The 21,912-nt window shown below is 36.7% G+C and overlaps 3 protein-coding genes and 1 pseudogene across 4 annotated transcripts; 1 reads left to right on the top strand and 3 right to left on the bottom strand.

Annotated features, from left to right (window-relative positions):
• Positions 1–962: 962 nt before the first annotated feature.
• LOC125862949 (probable disease resistance protein At1g61190) lies at positions 963–13,252 on the bottom strand (annotated as a pseudogene).
• On the bottom strand, positions 4,339–7,087 carry LOC125862950 (uncharacterized). 2 transcript variants are annotated; one of them, XM_049543074.1, is made up of 2 exons: positions 5,752–7,087; positions 4,339–4,600 (listed from the first exon to the last, which is right to left on the bottom strand). In XM_049543074.1, exons 1-2 carry the CDS (start codon positions 7,011–7,013, stop codon positions 4,585–4,587), a joined length of 1,278 nt encoding a protein of 425 aa, XP_049399031.1. In that variant the 5' UTR covers positions 7,014–7,087; the 3' UTR covers positions 4,339–4,584. The 2 variants fall into 2 exon arrangements, with proteins under 2 accessions (XP_049399031.1, XP_049399030.1); XM_049543073.1 differs by having other exon boundaries at positions 4,339–5,546; positions 5,925–7,087.
• Positions 13,253–13,967: 715 nt separating the features above from the next.
• LOC125861598 (monooxygenase 3-like) lies at positions 13,968–15,564 on the bottom strand. Its single transcript, XM_049541458.1, has 5 exons — positions 15,483–15,564; positions 14,688–14,834; positions 14,457–14,522; positions 14,089–14,182; positions 13,968–13,973 (listed from the first exon to the last, which is right to left on the bottom strand). The coding sequence occupies exons 1-5, from the start codon at positions 15,554–15,556 to the stop codon at positions 13,968–13,970; spliced, it is 387 nt and encodes a 128-aa protein (XP_049397415.1). The 5' UTR covers positions 15,557–15,564.
• A 2,088-nt stretch (positions 15,565–17,652) lies between these two features.
• On the top strand, positions 17,653–21,699 carry LOC125861596 (uncharacterized). Its single transcript, XM_049541457.1, has 2 exons — positions 17,653–17,853; positions 18,292–21,699. The coding sequence occupies exons 1-2, from the start codon at positions 17,653–17,655 to the stop codon at positions 21,697–21,699; spliced, it is 3,609 nt and encodes a 1,202-aa protein (XP_049397414.1).
• Positions 21,700–21,912: the final 213 nt, after the last annotated feature.

The raw sequence follows: 21,912 nt of genomic DNA, 5'->3' as shown, positions 1-21,912 counted from the left end.
ATATTTATACATATGGAAGATTTGGTGGAGGCTTAATTTGTAAGATGGTAGTGACGGTTGTGAAGGTTTCTGAGAGGAGGGGAAGACTAGTTTTGGAATTAAATAAATTTAAAGGAAATCTTGATTTGTGATAGCGCCACATAGGCGGTCCTAGGATTCTCTTTTATATGATATAATACGATATATGATCTATCATGTGCATGTTCTTGCTATTAACATGAGTTGGCAAATCATACGGAATGAAAGGAAAGAAAGACAATGAGTACTAGAGAGAAGCAACGAAGGAGCTCGAGCAAAGCATTTACATGGTCAAAGCTCCTTCTGTGCTCGACAAAGAGCCATCACTTTTATGTCCTTGCTTTGAACTTCCAATAGGAGTATTTTGATGACGAACCAAAGCCAAATAATATATCTTTCACAAGGTTCCTAGTTTGTCTTGACCGTGGAATTATTATTGCGTTGGGGCCTTGTGTTACCCTTCTCCTCTATCATCAGAGTCATTTTTATGTTCTTGCTTTGATCAACAACTATGTTGTTTTGTGGTGGTTTAGTTTCTACTATTGGCACTTATGTTTTCTGCAAATTATTCAAACACACAAAAGCCAACAAATTTTAGTATAAGAGCATTCACAAATTGAAGGAAATGATAGAATCTCAAGTGGCACTTCAAATAATTTAACTTATATACACCGGCAATGGAAGCAACTCTTACATTATCAGTGTATTTTAGTGACAAGTACATGATATAGTTACATTTTGTTACAAGTTACTTTAACTTGATACACCGTGGAACACACCACTGTGTGTACAAGCTGACATAGGCACCATGACAATAGTTTTCAGCAGACAATGCTCGGAGCTTTGAAATATTAGCTTGGTTTTGGGGCTATACAAGAAGATATGGTGGTATATAAAGATCAATCAAATAATAATTGTAGGAAACAAAAATCAAAAAAGAATTTTAAATGAAGACTTCACTTTTAGTCTTCAGTTCACATTCCAAAACAGTCTTCAAAGGCTTACCTTTTCCAGACAATAGTTTATGAAGTGCTTCTTTCTTAGTGTAACTTTCATTTGTCCAAATTTTCAGAAAAAAACTGTCCTTGAATCAAAATCAATCAGAAAGTCAGAGAATATGCAATTAAAGAATTACTTGTACAAATACAAAGTTTCTTGGCAAAAACTGTTGGGTTCACGTGAATCCATGAATCATAATATCGATCCGCCTTTGCTTGTTACCTCCATCACGAGCATCTTACTCTAAAGGGGCGCTAGCACTTGACTAATAAGATATCAAAGGGGCCCGACAATATGTAATAGGCTGCTACTCTAGTCTCGTGCCACTTCTTCAAGATCCACCCCTTCTTTCAAAAATCAACAAACAATGGTATAGGTATTAGGCGATGTTCAAGCTAACATGGTCTATTTCATCGAATACTTATTACCTTCCTAGATAGCTTTAGATTAATAGAAATCACTGGCTTCCTCCATGACTAGGTTCGGCTTCATTGCCAACACCTCCAAAATCATGGTTCACCCTTTCGAGTCATTGGCAGATTCAGAATTATCGCCTTGACTAGCTTTTTATTCCTGGGTGCAGAGAATAGTGATGCTTCAGATTTCTCATTGAAAATATTGTAGAAGAAAGTTGCTTCAATTTTGACAAACGTAAATAAGTATCTGAATATTAAGTTAAGACAGAAAGAGAGACTTATTAGTTATACAACACAAACCTGAGAAGTGAACATCTGTTGAGTCCATTTATTGAGATCTACTTTCTCCACATACTCATGATTCACATTTCGAAGACTCGGTGTACTCACAGATATTCCCTGTTGGACAAACGTCTTCATTTCAGGGCAGTCATATATCATCACTTCTCTAAGAAATGGAATTTCAAGAGCGTGCTCCGTAAGAAAGAAATGCCCAGACTAAACAGTCTTCGAAGCTTCAGCACTTTCAAGAGGGGAAATAAGGTCATGATTCCTTCTCCTTGTTGTTCCTCTTCTGTGATCACTTTTTCAAATGATTGGCAGTCTTCTATCGTTAGATACCGGAGATTCAGAAGACCTCTAGCCACTGATGGAGACATCAAGTTTCTCAATTTTCCGCAATTCTTTATATATAGCATTTCCAAGTTGGGACAAGAAACCTGCAAACTTCTAAGTATCAAACTTTGTTGCATATTAACACCCAACACTGAGAATCCAAAAGTGCTTAAACATCTAAGGTCAAATTACTCAAATAAAACAAGTATTTTAAAAGGCATTCTTTTAAAACAACATAGAATATAAAATTACATGAGAGAATAAATGCACATATTATATATTATTAATTAAGTGGAAAGCTCCAAAGTACAACGTTGAATTATTATTTTACCCATATACTAAATTAAAATATTGTAAATTTCTATGAATTTCTTATTGTCGTAAGTCTGTATTCTTATTTTGTTCAAGTTAGCCATTTGTGACTTTATTGAAAGTTTGTTAACTACTAAACAAAGTTAAAAATTTACAGTTGGTTGTTTGAAATGAATTAATTTCAAACATTAAATTACGCCACTCATGTGGTGTTTCTTGTCACACTTTTCAAGTTTCATTTGTAATTGCTTCATTATTACTCATTGCAAGCATGTTTTCATACAACTCTTATCGTTCTAATGGATCTATTAACATTTTTATGGGACACGTGCAAGTGTCCAGAAACTAGTATATATAATGAAAACAAAATGAAAAATGAAAAAGTACAAGTAAGGCGATATGTCTCACTTTATTAATCCTATTGAGGCGCAAAATATAAAGTATTTAGGATGAGATGCCCATTCATAATTTGAAATGTACAGATATCTCTAAAAACCTCAGGTTAATATCCAATAACAATCACGTTCATAATCAAAGTATCTCTAGATATTAATAATACAAATTAAAGTCACTAGGCAAAAGCTATTGGGTTCACGTGAACCCTGGGTTACAATATTGCAATTTCGCCTAGGGGTGGCAAAATGGATAATTTATATGGGTACCTATTCAAATTTACCGATTTTTAAAGGCGTTGGGTACTCACCTCATTTAAAATAGGTAAACAATGAGTAAAACTCATTTTACCCATTTAAAAGTGGGTATTTAAATGGGTAGAATGAGTAAAAGAGGCTCATTCGTAAAAGAAAGAAAAAAGGCGTTAATATTTTTTTGGGGTGAAGGTGGTTGGGGTAGGGGGAGTGAGGGAAGAAAAAACTCTAAAGTTTTTCTGGAAACAATTTTATTTTGTGAAAAGGGGCTGGAAGGAGGGGGATGATTAAAAAAAAACTTTTATTTGCTATAGCTATCTGAAAAGATTAATATTACTATCATTATTTGCTAGTTAAAATGGAAAGATAGCAGTAGACCAAGGGTGTATTAACGTATGACACAAATATATATAGTAATTAGCTATACAGGTAGAGCCACAAGACAAACCTTAGAATAAAACACGGCTTTATTGAGATCATCTACTTTCACCTCATCATCACTGAACCTTACAAAACTGTCTAAGCTAGGGCATTTCTTTCTGACGGAGCATGCTCTAAAATTTCCATTTCTTAGAGAAGTGGTGATATTTGGCTTCCCTGAAATGAAGACATTTATCCAATAGAAATCTGTGCATTTATTCTCTCATGTAATTTCGAAACTTGGTGTACTCACAGATTTCTATTGGATAAACGTCTTCATTTCAGGACAGTCATATATCTCCACTTCTCTAAGAAATGGAAATTTAAGAGCATGCTCCGTCAGAAAGAAATGCCCTAGCTTAGACAGTTTTGTAAGGTTCAGCTCTTCCAACAGGGGAAATAACGTCATGATTCCTTCTCCTTGTTGTTGCTCTTCTGTGATCACTTCTTCCAATGAATGGCAGTCTTCAATATCTAGTCTCCGGAGATTCAGAAGACCTCTAGCCACTGATGGAGACATCAAGTTTCTCAATTTTCCGCAATTCCGTATATATAGCTTTTCCAAGTTGGGACAAGAAACCTGCAAACTTCCAAGTATCAAACTTTGTTGCATATTAACACCCAACACTGAGAATCTGTAACAACTCAAGTTACCACACAACGAGGATATATATTATAATCGCTGAAGAACACAAATACAATTGAGAAATGGAAACAATTAACGTCCTTACAACGAAACTAAGAAAACTAAACCAAAGGGAAAGAAGATCAGGAAATATAGAGCTAGATAGAAGGAGATGAGAAACTTAGACTAAGAAGGAGATGAGAGGAAACACTCTTTTCTTAACAATTTTCATAATCCCTAAAACACATATCACTACCCTTTTTGTTGGAACCGTTTCATGCCCACTACTCAACCCGGATTCCAAATTAACCTGGCCCTATTGCTGGTTCTCGGCCCAATAGCTCTTGTCAGCCCAATAACAACTTGTATGACATTAGTATCTACATTGGGCTGGATTTGGTTCATAACAATACTCCCGTCGTCAATAAGAACCTTGTCCTCAAGGTTCAAGGCAATAACAAAGGAAATAGCATGCTCCTCACCAATTGCCTCAGATAACAGTAGCTGAGTAGATTGACCAATCTTGACCCATTTAAAAGTCACAATACCTGCAACATAGATGCACTCAAAACCACACATGCAATTTAGATTAATCATTGGACACACACTAGTATGAGTATCAACCCAAAATGAGATGTCATCAGGAGAAATATATATCATTTTCAAACACCAATAAGCACATTGATCTGTTGACACTTTTTGATGCTGCATTATAACTTCAACAGTTAAATATTTGTCAATCCATGCACCAAGTGGTTTCGTCATTGATATTGTGATTTTGTGCACTACTTGAAACAATGAATTAGTCCCAAATAAAACCAAATCACAACTCACTATTTGGGATGAAGTTTTTGCACTGAACATAGGCATGTTGAAAGCCATATTTCTGAGATTTGGGTGAATCTGTACTAATCAAGGAGGTAAAATGTACTCTTGACCATAAACCAACACAATTGTCGTTTTAGGCACACTGATAGGTACCATAAGAATTGTGACAATTGACATAGATTGGCCATTATTGTGGGGTTGTCCATTATAAACAGGTCTCTCCTGCTTTGGCTCCAGTAACGCAGCATAAACAAGAGTAAGAACACAAAGCTTAATATCACTAGGCATATCCTTAGCTTCCACGCACGTATATATGTCAAGTAAAACTTGCCATCCCTTATCTTGTGACAAACTCAACCACACATAAGAAAATACCAAGAGTCCCCTTAATGTCGTCTTCCTCCTTTTTTTAGATTGAGTACTCTCTTTCAAGTGAGCATCAAAAAAGTAATGAAGAAGTCGAGAAGTAATATCAATAAATTCGAGCAATAGGTGTGCCTCGGTGGTCTCCATAAGACCATTTTGGTGCATAGTCTTGGAACTGATTCCCGGATCCCACACACAATTAACCTTCACCATTCCACCAACCTTAACGATGAACAGATTCACTCCGGCATCCATAGAAAAGAAACATTCAGCATGTCTTATTCCCTCATTAAATTTTTCCTGTTTAACATCATTCCTCACATCATAAGATTGGATCTCACTCTTTGAAACACCACCCTTATTCTCAAAAAGTAGTTTATCAACATATAGATCCTCAATTATTGTAAGTTTAAGGAAAATTATGTCAGCATACATTTTGTCAGATGCCACCAAATCAATTTTATGTCTAGAAAAGCCACTACAAGGAGAGTTGGCATCTAAATACCTCATTGGTAGGGCGTGTGTGGATTGTGAGGGCGACACTATAGGTTCTCGACCACCAAAAGTAATAAACAAATACTCTTTGTCTGTTAAGTGCAGTTGCTGAACAGTTCGTGTTTCTTTAGGTGTTTCAACTAGCACCCCAACCAGTAACAAAGTAAACATAACATTGGATACCTTCCAAGCTTCATTGGATATTGTGTCGAACATTTGGTGCACCTTTGAATTGCCCGATTCTTTAGCTAGGACGTAACTCGCCAACACGTCGAGCAACCAATTGTGACCTGCTCCTTCACAAGCTGTTTTTGAGTCGTCCCCACTGCTATAACAACTTGAGCACATAATGGCACAAAATTGGACATTGCCACCTTGAGCGCCAATAATAGGAAGATAATCATTCTTATCAAAGTCCGTTGCAGATAAATGATCACCACATTTCCTACGTCTGAACACGAAGGTAATGGACTGAGAAACATATTGCCCAGTGTCAAACCAATAACAAGTGGGTAAGCCATCTGTCATGCTCTCAATTGCTAGAGCCCCAAAATGGGCAAAAAATGACTGATTGAATAGGCTTGGATAAGACTCAGCAATCTCATCCTCATCATCACGAGGGATAAGGGAGATCTCACCATCAACTCTTATTGGTGCATCAAAGTTAGAACTCAAAGTCTCATGGAAAACAGAATTTTCAGTCACTACAAGCTTCAGATTTGCGAATTGGCCCTGTAGGGTGGACTCGTTTCGCTGGAGACTTCCACCAAACACTATGTCTGTATTAGTTTCAAGACATTCATCTTCCGCAACATTTGATTTCCTAGAGTGCATATCACCACGATAATCAATTTCAACGCACCAAGTAGGTGTACTTACCACCTCAGTTACTTGCAAAGGCATTTGCAACCCCATTGAATTATCCTCTACCAAGTCAAATGCCATGTCAAATTCATGGACAGAGTCTTCAATCTGGTGAGAACTTTCATCAAACACCTGGTCTGCATGACCTGAATGTTCATCTCCCATGACCGAATCTGTCCCAACTAAAAGGAAGTTTGTATCGATCAAAGTGTCAAGATGTACCTCAAAATTATTTGCAATGCTTGAATGTCCATCACCCAAAGCAGAGGCAATCTCTTTGCTATCCCTTGTAGTAGCACTGTCAAATGCATCTTCTATTGCAGCCTCTTGAATTATTGTTGGTGACAAGCCCGTGATATTGGAAATACTGGAAGTTGGGATATGGGTGTTGTCAAGTTGCTTAGACATAACTGAAAAATTGTCCTGCACTTTCTGTAGCAAAGTAAGAATAGTCGTGATTTGCGATTGTGCAACTGGAGACTCTGGGGTGGTTCGTGCTCGAAAGCACAAAGAAAACTTTTCCTTGAAATGCTTCCAATCCCAAAATTGTTTGTTGCGATACATCCAACGGAACCAGTCAAGNTCTTCAATCTCTAGTCTCCGGAGATTCAGAAGACCTCTAGCCACTGATGGAGACATCAAGTTTCTCAATTTTCCGCAATTCCGTATATATAGCTTTTCCAAGTTGGGACAAGAAACCTGCAAACTTCCAAGTATCAAACTTTGTTGCATATTAACACCCAACACTGAGAATCTGTAAGAACTCAAGTTACCACACAACGAGGATATATATTATAATCGCTGAAGAACACAAATACAATTGAGAAATGGAAACAATTAACGTCCTTACAACGAAACTAAGAAAACTAAACCAAAGGGAAAGAAGATCAGGAAATATAGAGCTAGATAGAAGGAGATGAGAAACTTAGACTAAGAAGGAGATGAGAGGAAACACTCTTTTCTTAACAATTTTCATAATCCCTAAAACACATATCACTACCCTTTTTGTTGGAACCGTTTCATGCCCACTACTCAACCCGGATTCCAAATTAACCTGGCCCTATTGCTGGTTCTCGGCCCAATAGCTCTTGTCAGCCCAATAACAACTTGTATGACATTAGTATCTACATTGGGCTGGATTTGGTTCATAACAGAATCCAAAAGTGCTTAAACATCTAAGGTCAAATTACTCAAATAAAACAAGTATTTTAAAAAGCATTCTTTTAAAACAACATAAAATATAAAATTACATGAGAGAATAAATGCACATATTATATATTATTAGTTAAGAGGAAAGCTCCAAAGTACAACGTTGAATTATTATTTTACCCATATACAAAATTAAAATATTATAAATTTCTATGAATTTCTTACTGTCGGAAGTCTGTATTCTTATTTTGTTCAAGTTAGCCATTTGTGACTTTATTGAAAGTTTGTTAACTACTAAACAAAGTTAAAAATTTACAGTTGGTTGTTTGAATTGAATTAATTTCAAACATTAAATTACGCCACTCATGTGGTGTTTCTTGTTACACTTTTCAAGTTTTATTTGTAATTGCTTTATTATTACTCATTGCAAGCATGATTTCATAGAACTCTTATCGTTCTAATGGATCTATTAACATTTTTATGGGACACACGTGCAAGTGTCCAGAAACTAGTATATATAATGAAAACAAAATGAAAAATGAAAAAGTACTAGCAAGGCGATATGTCTCACCTTATTAATCCTATTGAGGCGCAAAATATAAAGTATTTAGGATGAGATGCCCATTCATAATTTGAAATGTATAGATATCTCTAAAAACCTCAGGTTAATATCCAATAACAATCACGTTCATAATCAATGTATCTCTAGATATTAATAATACAAATTAAAGTCACTAGGCAAAAGCTATAGGGTTCACGTGAACCCTGGGTTATAATATTGCAATTTCGCGTAGGGGTGGCAAAATGGATAATTTATATGGGAACCTATTCAAATTTACCCATTTTAAAGGCATTGGGTACTCACCTCATTTAAAATAGGTAAACAATGAGTAAAACTCATTTTACCCATTTAAAAGTGGGTATTTAAATGGGTAGAATGAGTAAAAGAGGCTCCTCCGTAAAAGAAAGAAAAAAGGCATTAATATTTTTTTGGGGTGAAGGTGGTTGGGGTAGGGGGTGTGAGGGAAGAAAAAACTCTAAAGTTTTTCTGGAAACAATTTTATTTTGTGAAAAGGGGCTGGAAGGAGGGGGATGATTAAAAAAAAACTTTTATTTGCTATAGCTATTTGAAAAGATTAATATTACTATCATTATTTGCTAGTTAAAATGGAAAGATAGCAGTAGAGCAGGGGTGTATTAACGTATGACTCAAATATATATAGTAATTAGTTATAATGGTAGAGGCACAAGACAAACCTTAGAATTAAACATGGCTTTATTGAGATCATCTACTTTCACCTTATCAACACTGTTCACACTTTCGAAACTTGGTGTACTCACAAATTTCTGTTGAACAAACGTCTTCATTTTAGGGCAGCTATATATCTGCACTTGTTTAAGAAATGGAAATTTAAGTGCACGCTCTGTGAGAAAGAAATGCCCCAACTTAGGCAGTGTTTGAAGGTGCAGCTTTTCCAACAGGGGAAATAAGGGCATGATTCCTTCTCCTTGTTGTTCCTCTTCTGTGATCACTTTTTCAATTGATTGACAGTCTTTTATTATTAGCTCTCGGAGATTCAGAAGACCGTTGGCCACTGATTGAGACATCAAGTATCTCAAGTTTTTGCAATGAAAGACTAGTAATATTTCAAGTTTGCTGAAGTAGGCAGTTGGAAGTTGGTAAGAGAATAGAGCATTTATACTGTTAGCCCCCAAGATATATAGCTCTTCCAAGTTGGGACAAAAAACCTGCAAATGTTGAAGGGATGAAAATTGAATATAGCTTCTAGTAGAAATAAAAAAATGAACCATATATCATCTTACGTCAAGGTAACAGGAAGTGGAACAGAAATAACAGTTACTACTTACTAGTTAAAACGGAAAGACAGCAGTAATTAGTTATAAAGACAAACCTTAGAATTGAACATTACTTTCACCTCATCATCACTTTCAAGACTCACAGATATTCCCTGTTGGATAAATGTCTTCATTTCAGGGCAGCCAGATATCATCACTTGTTTAAGAAATGGAAATTTAAGAGCATGCTCCGTCAGAAAGAAATGCTCCAGCTTAGGCAGTGTCTGAAGCTTGAGCTCTTCCAACAGGGGAAATAAGGTCATGATTCCTTCTCCTTTTGTGATCACTTCTTCCATTGATTGGCAGTTTACAATTTCTAGTTCCCGGAGATTCAGAAGACCTTTAGCCACTGATGGAGACATCAAGTTTCTCAATTTTCCGCAATTATGTACTTCCAATTTTACAAGTTTGCTAAAGTAGGGAGTTGGAAGTTGCTTAGAGCATAAAGCAGTTATGCTGGAAGCACTGTGGATACATAGCCTTTCCAAGTTGGGACAAGAAACCTGCAAACTTCCAAGTATAAACGTAGGGCACTTTTGTTCATTTCACATAGTTTAAAGACATTTTGACCCTTTTTCGAAAAATAAATACTAACAATATAGCTATAAAAATAAGTCTTAAAGTTGTTCTTACTTTTTTCTTCTTTTTCCATATCTATTTATTTTCGCACAAAAACCATGAAATAAGAATAAGAATTTCAAATAATGATAAGCAAATAGAAGGAGATATTTAAAACTTAAATTAGCCGTTGAATAAAAGAAGTAAAAAAAAGTCAAAAAACCTTCATGTGTGAGAAGGATCAAATATAGTCGTATATGTATTTTTTAAATAACAAATTAAAAAGATCAATCTAAAATTAATTTTTCACTTGTTCGTTATACAAAAAAGGTATATCTAAGTCATTTGTATAATGGTGAAAAAGTAGACTCTCTGTAAGTAAATAATCTTTAATGCTCAAACAACCCTCCAAATAAAAACTGAAAAAGTATGAAGCAAACCTTTTCATGAAAAAGAGGATTTGAGTGAGTGATGGAGTTGTTGGCTGTAGGCCAGAAATTTTGGAACTCAGGTAATCTGTAGAACTCCATTTTCCGCAACCGAGGGAACTCAATTCCCTCAACATTGTCACTACAAAAGTGAGTGAGGCATTGCAGAAATTCAAGCTTCAACTCATATAAATTGGGGAACTTAATTACTTCTTGTGTCCTCCCAGAGATGTTCCATAAAAACGTCACTAAATCATAATCAAAGAGGCTAAGACATTTTACATTCTGAAATTTATTCAGCTGCAACTCAGTCAACACATTATTAGAGCCCTTTCCAGTTGAATATACGAATTCGCTCTCCTTCAACAGGTGGCGGATCCAATCACCCAATGGGGTGGTCTCCGTGACCTCTAAAGCAATATTCTTGTCGTAATCATCCCTTCTTAAAGTTGCTTCACCCACTTTAAGAGCGTACCGTGTCAACTTGGAGGGAAGGACCAAGTTACTGTAGATCACATCCCTGGAATAATAACTTAATGTCAGTGTAGTCAATCTCGATAAGGATTCCAGATCACTCAAAGTCGAGTAACTACAATCTTCTACCTCCATCATATGTAGGTCCTCCAATCGAACTAGTCTTGATAAGACCCCTGCTGCAATCCTTTTAAGTTCTACATCCACATTCCGCCACTCTAACATAATTAGATTGGTCAATTTTCCTATCTCCACTGGCAGCTCCTCTAACTCAGAATCTATAATGCTGAGAATTTCTAATTTGACAAGTTCCCCAATAATGGATATGTCATCCAACCTTAGTTCACTCAGACACAGCGTCCTCAGACTTGACAACTTCTTAATGGATTCTGGAAAAGGCACAATGGGATTCGTATATCTGGCTCCCCTCAGGCTTAAGACATTGAGTTCACTCTTTCCATCAAAAAAATCATCCTGTAACTTGAATGACTCTTTAAAACAGAGTTTCAACATTAGAAGCTTCAGTTTGGGGAAAATGATTGGGCTAGGAAGCTCATCAAAGTTATTTGCAACAATTGACATGTGAGTGTATTGCTCGTAAGAGTCTTTTCTTGGAAACTCTTCTGAGTTCACATCATGACTTACCATAAATATATGCTTGCCCTCAGACGCTATATATATAGCCACGTCACGTACCACATCATGCATTTTGACATAATTTTTGTCTGATCCTTGGGATAACAAGAAACAATCTTTGAATGTTTCTAACATATAACACACCTTTTTTCTTGCATCTTCTAAGTTTTTTACTGCTGGAAAGATGTGAAGCCCCATTCCATATCTAAGTAATTCTTCAGGACAGATATCACTATCTTCCTCGAACAAGGAACAAAGCAAAAAGAGGTGCTTGGCTTCATTACTTTGCAAGTAATCATAGCTTAGCGTCAGAGGATTGTACAACTCTGTGGGCACTTCACGGATACTTATTGTTGCTGCACTGCGTAATTCTTCAAGAGCACAGTCCCACGAACGCTTGTTTTTATGCTTTTTTAGTGCTCCTGCAACTGTAATAATTGCAAGAGGCAGCCCCTTGCATTCTTTGGCAACCTCTTTTGCTATGTCATGAAGAGAAGGATCGTCGACAAAATCACCGACTTTCTGCCTGAAAAGGATCCATGCTTCCTCTTCGGATAACGTTCCAACTTCCATGATCTTCTGAGCTTCCATTGCTTCACAAACAGATCAGAAACGCATTGTGAATGTCACTTTGCACCGATGGTTGTGGTTGCTTCCACATGGAACTCCAAGTCTCTTTAGATCAAGAGCCTTCCAAACATCATCCAAGATTATAAGGATGCAGCTGTTCTGACCCATTAACCTTGTACGCAGCCGATCTCCACGACTAGACATATCGTTCCCGTCTAACGTCAGCCCAACTCCTCTTGCAATCTCACCCTGAATTCTTTTAGGGTCTGGTTTTTGACTGACAATTACCATGACAAAATCATTGAACAACCTTTCTTGTTTCGCCTTTTGTCTGATTTTCTCAGCCAGTGTTGTCTTACCAACACCACCCATACCACATATCCCAATCATAGTGACCCCGTCATCTCTCAAAGCTGCCATGACCTCTTCCTCTTGCAATTTTCTGGAGTCAAACTCCTCACCACTGTTACTAGGTATAACTTCAATTTCGACAGCAGGATAGGAGAAAACAGCATAAGCATTGCCTTTATTTCGAAGTTCAATCAACTCCAGTGCAATTTTCTTAGCTCTCCTGCTCACCGAGTAACGTGACTTCAAGTTTGGACACCAACCATATCTTTCAACCTCAATTCTACCTCGTCGCATTACAGCTGCCACATCTGCAGTAGTAGTATCAACACTTGTAAACCAAGCCTCAACATTGGGTGAAATGACTCCTAAGTTTCTCCGGTCAGCCTGCGCTCGTTGATGCATCCCAGTTCTGATATCCTCCAGCTTCGTAGATTCATCTTCCATAGATTTGATGTTGCTCTTGTAGTAAAATAAATACCCAATCCCTCGCACAACTGGCTGGATCAAGCAATCTGTTACCTTGTCCACAAAGACAGATAAGAATTCCATATCTGATTAATTGATGAGTAAGAAAAATAGGTTGAGAGTGAATGAATACAAGAGAGTAAAATGAAAGCTGATAATTGGAAGGCTTTGGGCTAGTTACTACTATTAACTCTTCCTCACATGGACCTGTACTATTTTGAAAGCGACTAAACAACAAACACATGATGTTTGCCTTTTAACACCAACGGCGAATTTACATGTTAAAAAATTGGTGTACTCAAACTCGTGGTTTAATTTGTATAACGGTAAAAGTATATATATGAGTCACTTTCATAACAAGGGTGTATCAGCTCTAAGTGACAAAATTTAGGGGTATATCAGATATTTTTACCTGATTTTAATTTTATGTATAACTTTTATCACCAAAGATTTTGGTGGTTTGATAAGTACTTGTTCTTCTTTAGTTGAATGTTTCGAGTTCAAGTAGCATATTTTTGGAAGGAAATGTTTTACCCCCAAAGTGGAACGTGTGAATTCAAATACCGGACATCAGGTGTGAAACCCAAAAGAAGAAAAAAAGGTCTTGAACATCACATAGTTACTGGGAAGTAAAGGTGAGATATTAAATGAAAGCTTAACAAGAGCAGTAATAGAGAACTTGGTATGTGACAATGCAAGCAGGAATACTAGTAGTGGGGTCAAAATGGCTGCATTATTAAAGTGGGAGTGTTTGATTAGACAACATTTCAATAAATCTAATTCCGTATGGCAGACAAAGAAATGTTGATAAAAAGTAAAAGTAACGTTTGCTTTTGGAATTTTCTCTCCAATTGATTTAAGTGAGTCATATTCTCTACCCCTGAACTGAAAACAACTTAAAAACGACAAAAGAACAAGAAAACTAGTCCCACCCACCCCGCACCTCAGAGGTGTGCAGCGTTTAAACTAGTGCAAGTACACACATATATATATACTAGTGAACAATTCAGAAAATTCGGTATGCAGCATCCTTGATTCATACTTAAGTCCTTTGTAAACAGATGTGATTGTTCTCTACAAAGATCGATACTGTGAGAACCAGAAGTTAAATACATTAGCTGTTCTTACCAGTACTTGCATTACTTCGACCTTTGTGAGGAGTCTTTATATCGATGGTTAGAAATTTATACATCTCTATATAGATTGCAATACTCAAAGAACCTCTAATTTTAGAGAAATTTTGAATTTGTCTCTCAAACTAAATTATCATGTTTTAGAACAAAATTGAACATACATAAAACGAATAGATAAAAGGACTTATATAACCGACCCCAACTAATACGAAAATTGATATAATGCTAACCTGTTATTCCCCACAAATGATACCTCCTTGATAGGTGCACCTGAATCCGCTGAGAAACTTTTAAACCTGCACATGAACTCGAACGCATTTTGGACAATCAATTTTTCAACTTTCTTCCATATCTAGAACTCCGGAAAACACATTTCACCTTAAAATGTCATAAAAATTCAAAATTGAACTTCAAGTTGTTAGTAATCCTAAATCCTAACTAAGAATAAAGAGGTAGCTCACCCAGTAATTGATAAGGAACGTTGTCTAAGAGAGTCCCCAATGCCCAATGCATCCAAAGCTCTCCAAGCATTAGTCCACAATGCCAACGCAAATCCAGTAGCTCGCAACGAATCTGCTGATTCCAACACAATACTCCGCAGCCCCAACCTACATATTACATACAAGACACGCCTTCCGCCGAGTTATTTCTCAAATCGTCACTCAACTAATAGCGCTATTATATCAGAAATAGCATATTCTAGAGAGGCATAATGCATAAATGTATCATCTAATCTGACCCAAAACTGGCATCTACGTCCTCCAACTTTGAGTGTGTACAAATAGACAACTTAAACTATTCAACAGTTGAACAAGTAAACACACACATCCTATGGGGCAGTTCAACATCCTACATGGCATCCTATCTACTTGTTTAACTTTTGAACCGTTTAAATGTCTACTTATGCACATTCAAAATTGGAGGACATAAATGTTCGTTGAAATCGAGTTAAAAGGGCATATTTATGTATTATACCTTCTAAATTAAACGATCATATGAGAAATCAAACTTTTGGAAGTAGATCATGTGATTATTGAACAAGTATACACACAAAATATAATTCTATCTCCTGTCCTATTTTATATGATACTTTCAGATTTTGAGATTCAAACAAATCTATCTTTAACCATAAGTTTTTAATAAATCAACATTTTGAATTATCAAATTATTGTAACTTACCGTAATCAAACTTAAACTATTTAACTTTCAAAAAATGAAAAGTGTCACATAAATTGAAACAGAGTAGCAATTATTACCTGTGAAGGGCCAAAGAAGTAGCAAGACCAGCTATGCCAGCACCAACAATTACAATGTTTTCTTCAGTCTCCATTATTTCTCTGTTTCATGCACTTCACATTAATGTCTCATAATTTATTGATTTATTATTAAAAGGTAAATGTATTATTTGATTGATAGTATAAAAATATTCTGAAAAAGTAGTATGTAGATAGGGGTAAAAATATTCATAAGAAGGTGACTTAAATGTATATATTCATGAAATAGTGGAAAAACGAACCAACAATACATTTTGTAATAATTTAAATTTAATTATTCATATAATTTTGCCTTTTTATAGATGTTTTCTGATGTGCATTCCTTGAACTTTTTTTATTCATATATTTATTATTCCTAGTTAATAATTAATCTACATTTAATTACTCAATGCAGCTCTTCCAATTCTTCTATTTATTTAGCAACAAAGAGACTTATTGCGTAAATTCAAAAGGGTCATTTTGATTTAATTCAATGCATGTTAAAGTAGAATACCAAGACATTAAATTGGTATAAAAAATTGAAAAATAAGTTAAGGAAGTTGAAACGAAACCAAAATATTGAATAGAGGACAATTTTAGGAAGATGAAAAAGCAAGCAATCCCAAGACATTGAATATAGACTGCTGTAATTGTGTGATAATTAAAACCTGGAATTTGCAATCATAGGGAAATTTTCGTATGGCAAACCAGATATTGCAGAACTGAGGAAGGCGATCCCGAGTCAGTGTGGGATCAAAGGTGATTGCTCGATAGGATTTCTGGATACAAGGCACATACTAATCAGACTTACAATTATGGAGGATTATGTGCATGTTTTATCGTCAGCAGCGTTTTATATTAAGGCGAAGGAGAATTACTGGCAAATGCGTACCCTTAAATGGGATCCATGGTTCGAACCTGATGTAGAAACAACGATTGGAGTGGCATGGATATCATTCCCAGATCTACCACCAAATTTTTTTGCCAAGGAGGCTATTTTCTCAATAGCAAGTGCAGTAGGCAGCCCCCTAACAGTGGACATGGCAACAAAGAATCAGACAAGACCGAGTTGTGCTAGAGTAAAAGTTGAGGTGGATTTGACTGCAAAGTTACCCCAGAGAGTAAAAATTAATGAAGAAGATGATGTTACAGGAGTGACAAAATCTAAGTGGATTAAAGTACAATATGATCACATGCCTAAATATTGCAAAGAATGTTGCTTACAAGGCCATGACGAACAAAGCTGCTGGACAATTCACCCAGAGTTGTATGAAGTAAAAAGTGAAGAAGGAAGGCAACAGGAAAGACAAGATAGCATGCAGAATAGGATGGGTACTGCAGCAGATCAAAGGAGAACTTTAACAAGTGGGAGAGTAGTAGGAAACAAGCAAAACAGAAAAGAATGGATGGTAAGGAGAAGGAATAAGTACAAGAGGGACAGATACGGACATATAGAAGGGGAGATCGACTATCAAGATAAAAATAATTTTGAAGCACTAAGGGAGACAGAAGTGGTAGATATAGAAGATAACAATGAAGATACACGGGAAAGGGACAGTACTAAAGAGTGGGTGAACAAAACATTTGTTCACAAGGAGAAGAACGACAAAGGGGAAATGAAGGAGATTCACAAAGAAGACATGGGTAAGAAAATTGAGGCAGAGAGTAAGCAAGGAACGCAAGGGAAAGAAGCGGGTAAAGAAAGGGCGGAAGACAAGCTAATGGAGGGAGGAGGAGATGTAGAAATCAATGATGGTGCTATAGTGGTGGCAGAAGTGCATACTGAGGAAATATTGCCATTGGCTTTTCAAATGGAAGATGAACAGGGGACAGAAGTAGGAAAGAAGGAATTTCAGCAACTTTCAGAACAAAGTGAGAGGGAAGTAGAGAAGGAAGACTTATCCCAAAATATAAGTCAACTGGCAATGGAAGGAGATTTATCGCCTAAACATACAGGGAAACTCAAAGGAAAATATACAAAACAAAGGGAACAAAGTGAAGAAAATCTTTCAAAAGCTCAAGCAGCATCTAGACAATCAAAGAGAACGATTGTCAAAAATTCCAAATATCAATGAAGGCTTTAATATGGAATATTAGGTCAGTAAACACTCAAAAAGCGTTTACAAGACTTATAAATCTCCATAAGAGATATAAATTTTATTTCATTGGATTAATGGAACCTTTTGAAGATAATCAAGGACTAGAGGAGTTTAGAAGCAGATTGGGTATGAAACAGGCAGTAGCTAGCAGTAATGGCAAGATATGGGCTTTTATTGATGAGATTATGGAATTCGAACTGATTAGAGATGAAGAGCAGATGTTAACTATCAAATTGATGAATCAGGGATTGGGCATTGAAGTTCTAATATCTTTGGTATATGCTAAATGCACACAACAAGAAAGACTACGGCTATGGGAGTCTATGTATAATATATAAAATACTAGCACGATACCATGGATGGTAGGTGGCGATTTTAATGTTATTAGCAATGAAGAGGAAAAACTAGGGGGAAGGACAGTGACAGAATCGGAAAGTAGAGACTTTAACCACTGTATAAACATGTGCAACTTGGAGGATAAGGGATTCAAAGGAAGCAAGTACACATGGTGGAATGGTAGAACTGATGAGGAATGCATTTTTAAAAGACTGGATAGAGTGTTGTGTAACGATAAATTACATAATATATTTCCAGTAGTAGAAATTGAACACCTCATAAGGAGTGGGTCTGATCATACGCCACTATTGATCTCTTTCAAAGTGACCAACGAGAGAGTGAGTAAACCATTCAGATTTTTGAATTTCTGGATACAGGAAGAGACTTTTAAGGGAGTAGTGCGAGACCATTGGAAAGCGGACTTTGAAGGGGATCCGTTTAGTGTATTTCATCATAAACTAAAAAGGGTCAAGCGAGCATTAACACAGTGGAGTAAGGAGACCTGCGGCAACATTTTTCAAGAAATAGCTACTTTAGAAGAGATCATTAAAGTAAAAGAGATAATATTTGAAGCAAATCCAACAGGATTAAATCGGGAAATGCTACATAAAGCACAAGCAGAATTAAAAAAACAGCTGCATAGAGAAGAAGAATTCTGGAAACAAAAAGCTGGAATGGAGTGGTTTAGGAATGGAGAGAGAAATACAAATTTTTTTCATACCATAGTGAAAGGTAGAAGGAGTAGGCTGCATGTAAACAGAATTCAAAGTGAGGAAGGGGAGTGGATAGAGGATCAAAAGGATATAGCAGGAGCAGCAGTGGATTTTTATACCAAACAATTCACAATGTTAGAGGCCAACGGAGATTATGAAATGCTGAATGAACTACCTCAAGTAGTGACTGGAGATATGAATGAGGAGATGCAGAGAGTGCCAATGATAGAAGAGGTCAAAAAAGCGGTTATGGGGCTAAATCAAAATAGTGCAGGAGGGCCAGATGGGATGACAGGGGCCTTCTATCAAAGTACTTGGGAAATCATTGGGGAAGACATTCATAAAATGACTATAGCTTTTTTCTGTGGAGCTGAACTACCTAGGTACATCACACACACAAATCTAGTCCTAATTCCAAAGAAGATGATGGTTAGTACATTTTCAGACTTGAGGCCTATTTCTCTGAGTAATTTTGTGAACAAAATTTTTTCACGAATTATCCATGAGAGAATTAAAGAAGTACTCCCTCAAATCATCTCTCCGGAACAAGCGGGATTTGTACAAGGGAGAAGTATAGCAGAGAATGTCTTACTGGTCCAAGAAATAATTTCAGAAATAAGGAAAAGGGGAACACCACCTAATTTAGTCATTAAATTGGATATGATGAAAGCTTATGACAGAGTTGAGTGGCTATTTCTAACAAAGGTGATGAGGAGATTGGGATTTGAGGATAGAATTATTGATATGGTGTTTAGACTGATTAGCAACAATTGGTACTCAGTTTTGCTAAATGGACAGCCGAATGGTTTTTTCAAATCCTCCAGAGGTCTCAAACAGGGTGACCCTCTTTCACCGACTCTCTTTATATTGGCAGCAGAAGTGATGTCTAGAGCCCTAAATGCCCTAATGATAAAGAAAGAGTTTAAAAGATTTGGTATGCCAAGAGGAAGCTTGAAGCTAAATCATTTAGCGTTTGCGGATGATATGATCATATTATGTAAAGCGGAGGTAGGCACAATGAAAATGGTTAGTGAAACTTTGCAGAAGTATGAAGAAGTATCTGGGCAAAAGGTAAATAAAGACAAAAGTGCAATCTACTTGCATCATAGTGTCAACGGAGGAGAATCAGTGGTAGCAGAAGTAGCAACAGGAATCCTAAGGAAAGAATTTCCTTTTACGTATTTGGGGTGCCCTATCTTTTACAAGAAAAAGCAAAAAGTGTACTATAAACAGTTGATTCAAAAGATAGGAGCTAAAATACAAGGATGGAAAGGTAAGTTATTATCTTATGGGGGGCGGGCAGTTCTAATTAAACATGTACTACAGAGTACTCCTATACATTGTTTATCAGTCATGAATCCTCCCAGCAATGTCTTAACTGAAGTTCAAAAAATGATGGCTCAATTCTTTTGGAGTAGTTGCGTAGGAGGAAGAGGCAGACATTGGAGTAAATGGGGAAGCCTATGTCTACCGGAGCAGGAAGGAGGGATAGGTTTTAGACTAATGCATGATATTTCAATGGCTTTGTTCTGTAAGCTTTGGTGGAATTATAGAACAAAGAAGTCTTTATGGAGTGAATACATGAGAAACAAATATTGCAAGTCAAAGAATCAGAATCTGGTCATGTGGAAAGTAGGAGGAGGAGGTTCACAAGTGTGGAAGAAAATGCTACAAGCAAGAGATCTAATCGAGCATCAAATATTCTGGCAAACTAAGAATGGATCAGCTTCACTATGGCACGATAACTGGACAGGACTGGGGGACCTGTATACAATTACGGGGGAAAATTTTGCATGGGATGAAAGGTATGAAGTAGTGAGGGATCTAACAAAAAATGGGGAATGGGATATGGATTTAATGTATGAAACACTGCCAGCAGAATATGTTGAACACATCATAAGCCAAATTAAGCCCCCTAAAGGTAACACAGATGATAAACCTTGCTGGATGTTAGGTACGAAGGGTAGTTTCTCAGTCAAAACAGCATGGAACTATATAAGGTACAAGGAGGAACCTAATATAATACATAGGTGGATTTGGAATAAGGGAACTCCTTTCAAAGTAGCCTTTATGATGTGGAGGCTGTGGAAGTTTAAAATCCCAGTGGATGATAGGCTGAGAAGGTGGGGCCTAGAAGGACCTTCAAGATGCTGGTGTTGCGACAAACCTGATCAAGAAACACTGTCACACGTGTTTCGAAAATCAGAAATTGCTAACAGGACTTGGTCCTACTTTTGTTCTTTTGCAGGTCTAAACATTACAGGATTGCAACTAAGGGAAGTTATAATGTTATGGTGGGGTGCCAACATTAAGACAGATATGAAGCCTTATTATAGAGCTATTCCAGGATTTATAATTTGGGAACTGTGGAAAAGAAGGAACAAACAGAAGCATGAAGGAAAAAGTACTTCCCTGCCCAGAATAATTCACAATGTGACCAGGCATATGAATATGTTTGCTAAAGTGAACAGGTCTACCATGAGAGGAGGAAGCTGGCCAAAAATGCTTAAGGAACTAGAGGAATATAGGCCTAAAATTAAGGCCATTCAAGTTAAATGGGAAAGCCCACCGGCTGGATGGATCAAATATAACACAGATGGTGCAGCTAAAGGATGTTATGGATTGGGTTCATATGCCTACTGTCTAAGAGATGAGAATGGAGACATTATATTTGCAAAAGGTGCCAGGATTGAAAATACAACAAGTACTATGGCAGAAGCAGTTGCAATTTTAGAAGCCAGCAAACATTGCAAGAACTCTCAATATAATCAGGTCATTATTCAAACTGATTCTATGTTACTGTGCAAAGTGCTAAAAGGAAAATGGGTCACCCCATGGGCACTTTCAGATATTGTGGAAGAAATCAAAGCATGCTTACAAGATAAACAATATACATTTCAACACATTTTGAGAGAGGGAAATCAACTTGCTGACTACATAGCAAACAAAGCAATAGAACAGGGGACCTGCAGATATGAAGATTTCAATAGCTTTGAATCACACGGAAAGAGAATCTTAAATAGTGATAAAAGTCAAAGCCCATATTTAAGGATATCTTCCTTAAGGAGATAATGGGGAAGGGGAGGCTACGACAAAAGATGTGAAATACTAAATATACATGGCTATCTCAGTCAACAATAAGGACTCGGCAATTTGGGGGTACAAGGTTCAGGCGAGTGAACCTGGAAGAAACGCTTATTAACCATTTGGAAGTGACGGAAGGCAGTTACTAAGGCACCCCAGGCGAGCATCACCTGGAGAAATGAAGTGAACCAAATTAGTAAA

Source organism: Solanum stenotomum, chromosome 4 (genome assembly GCF_019186545.1).
Source record: "Solanum stenotomum isolate F172 chromosome 4, ASM1918654v1, whole genome shotgun sequence".
NCBI classification, from domain to species: domain Eukaryota; kingdom Viridiplantae; phylum Streptophyta; class Magnoliopsida; order Solanales; family Solanaceae; genus Solanum; species Solanum stenotomum.
Note: the sequence above shows the minus strand (reverse complement) of the source record. Positions and strands in the feature narration are given on the sequence as shown.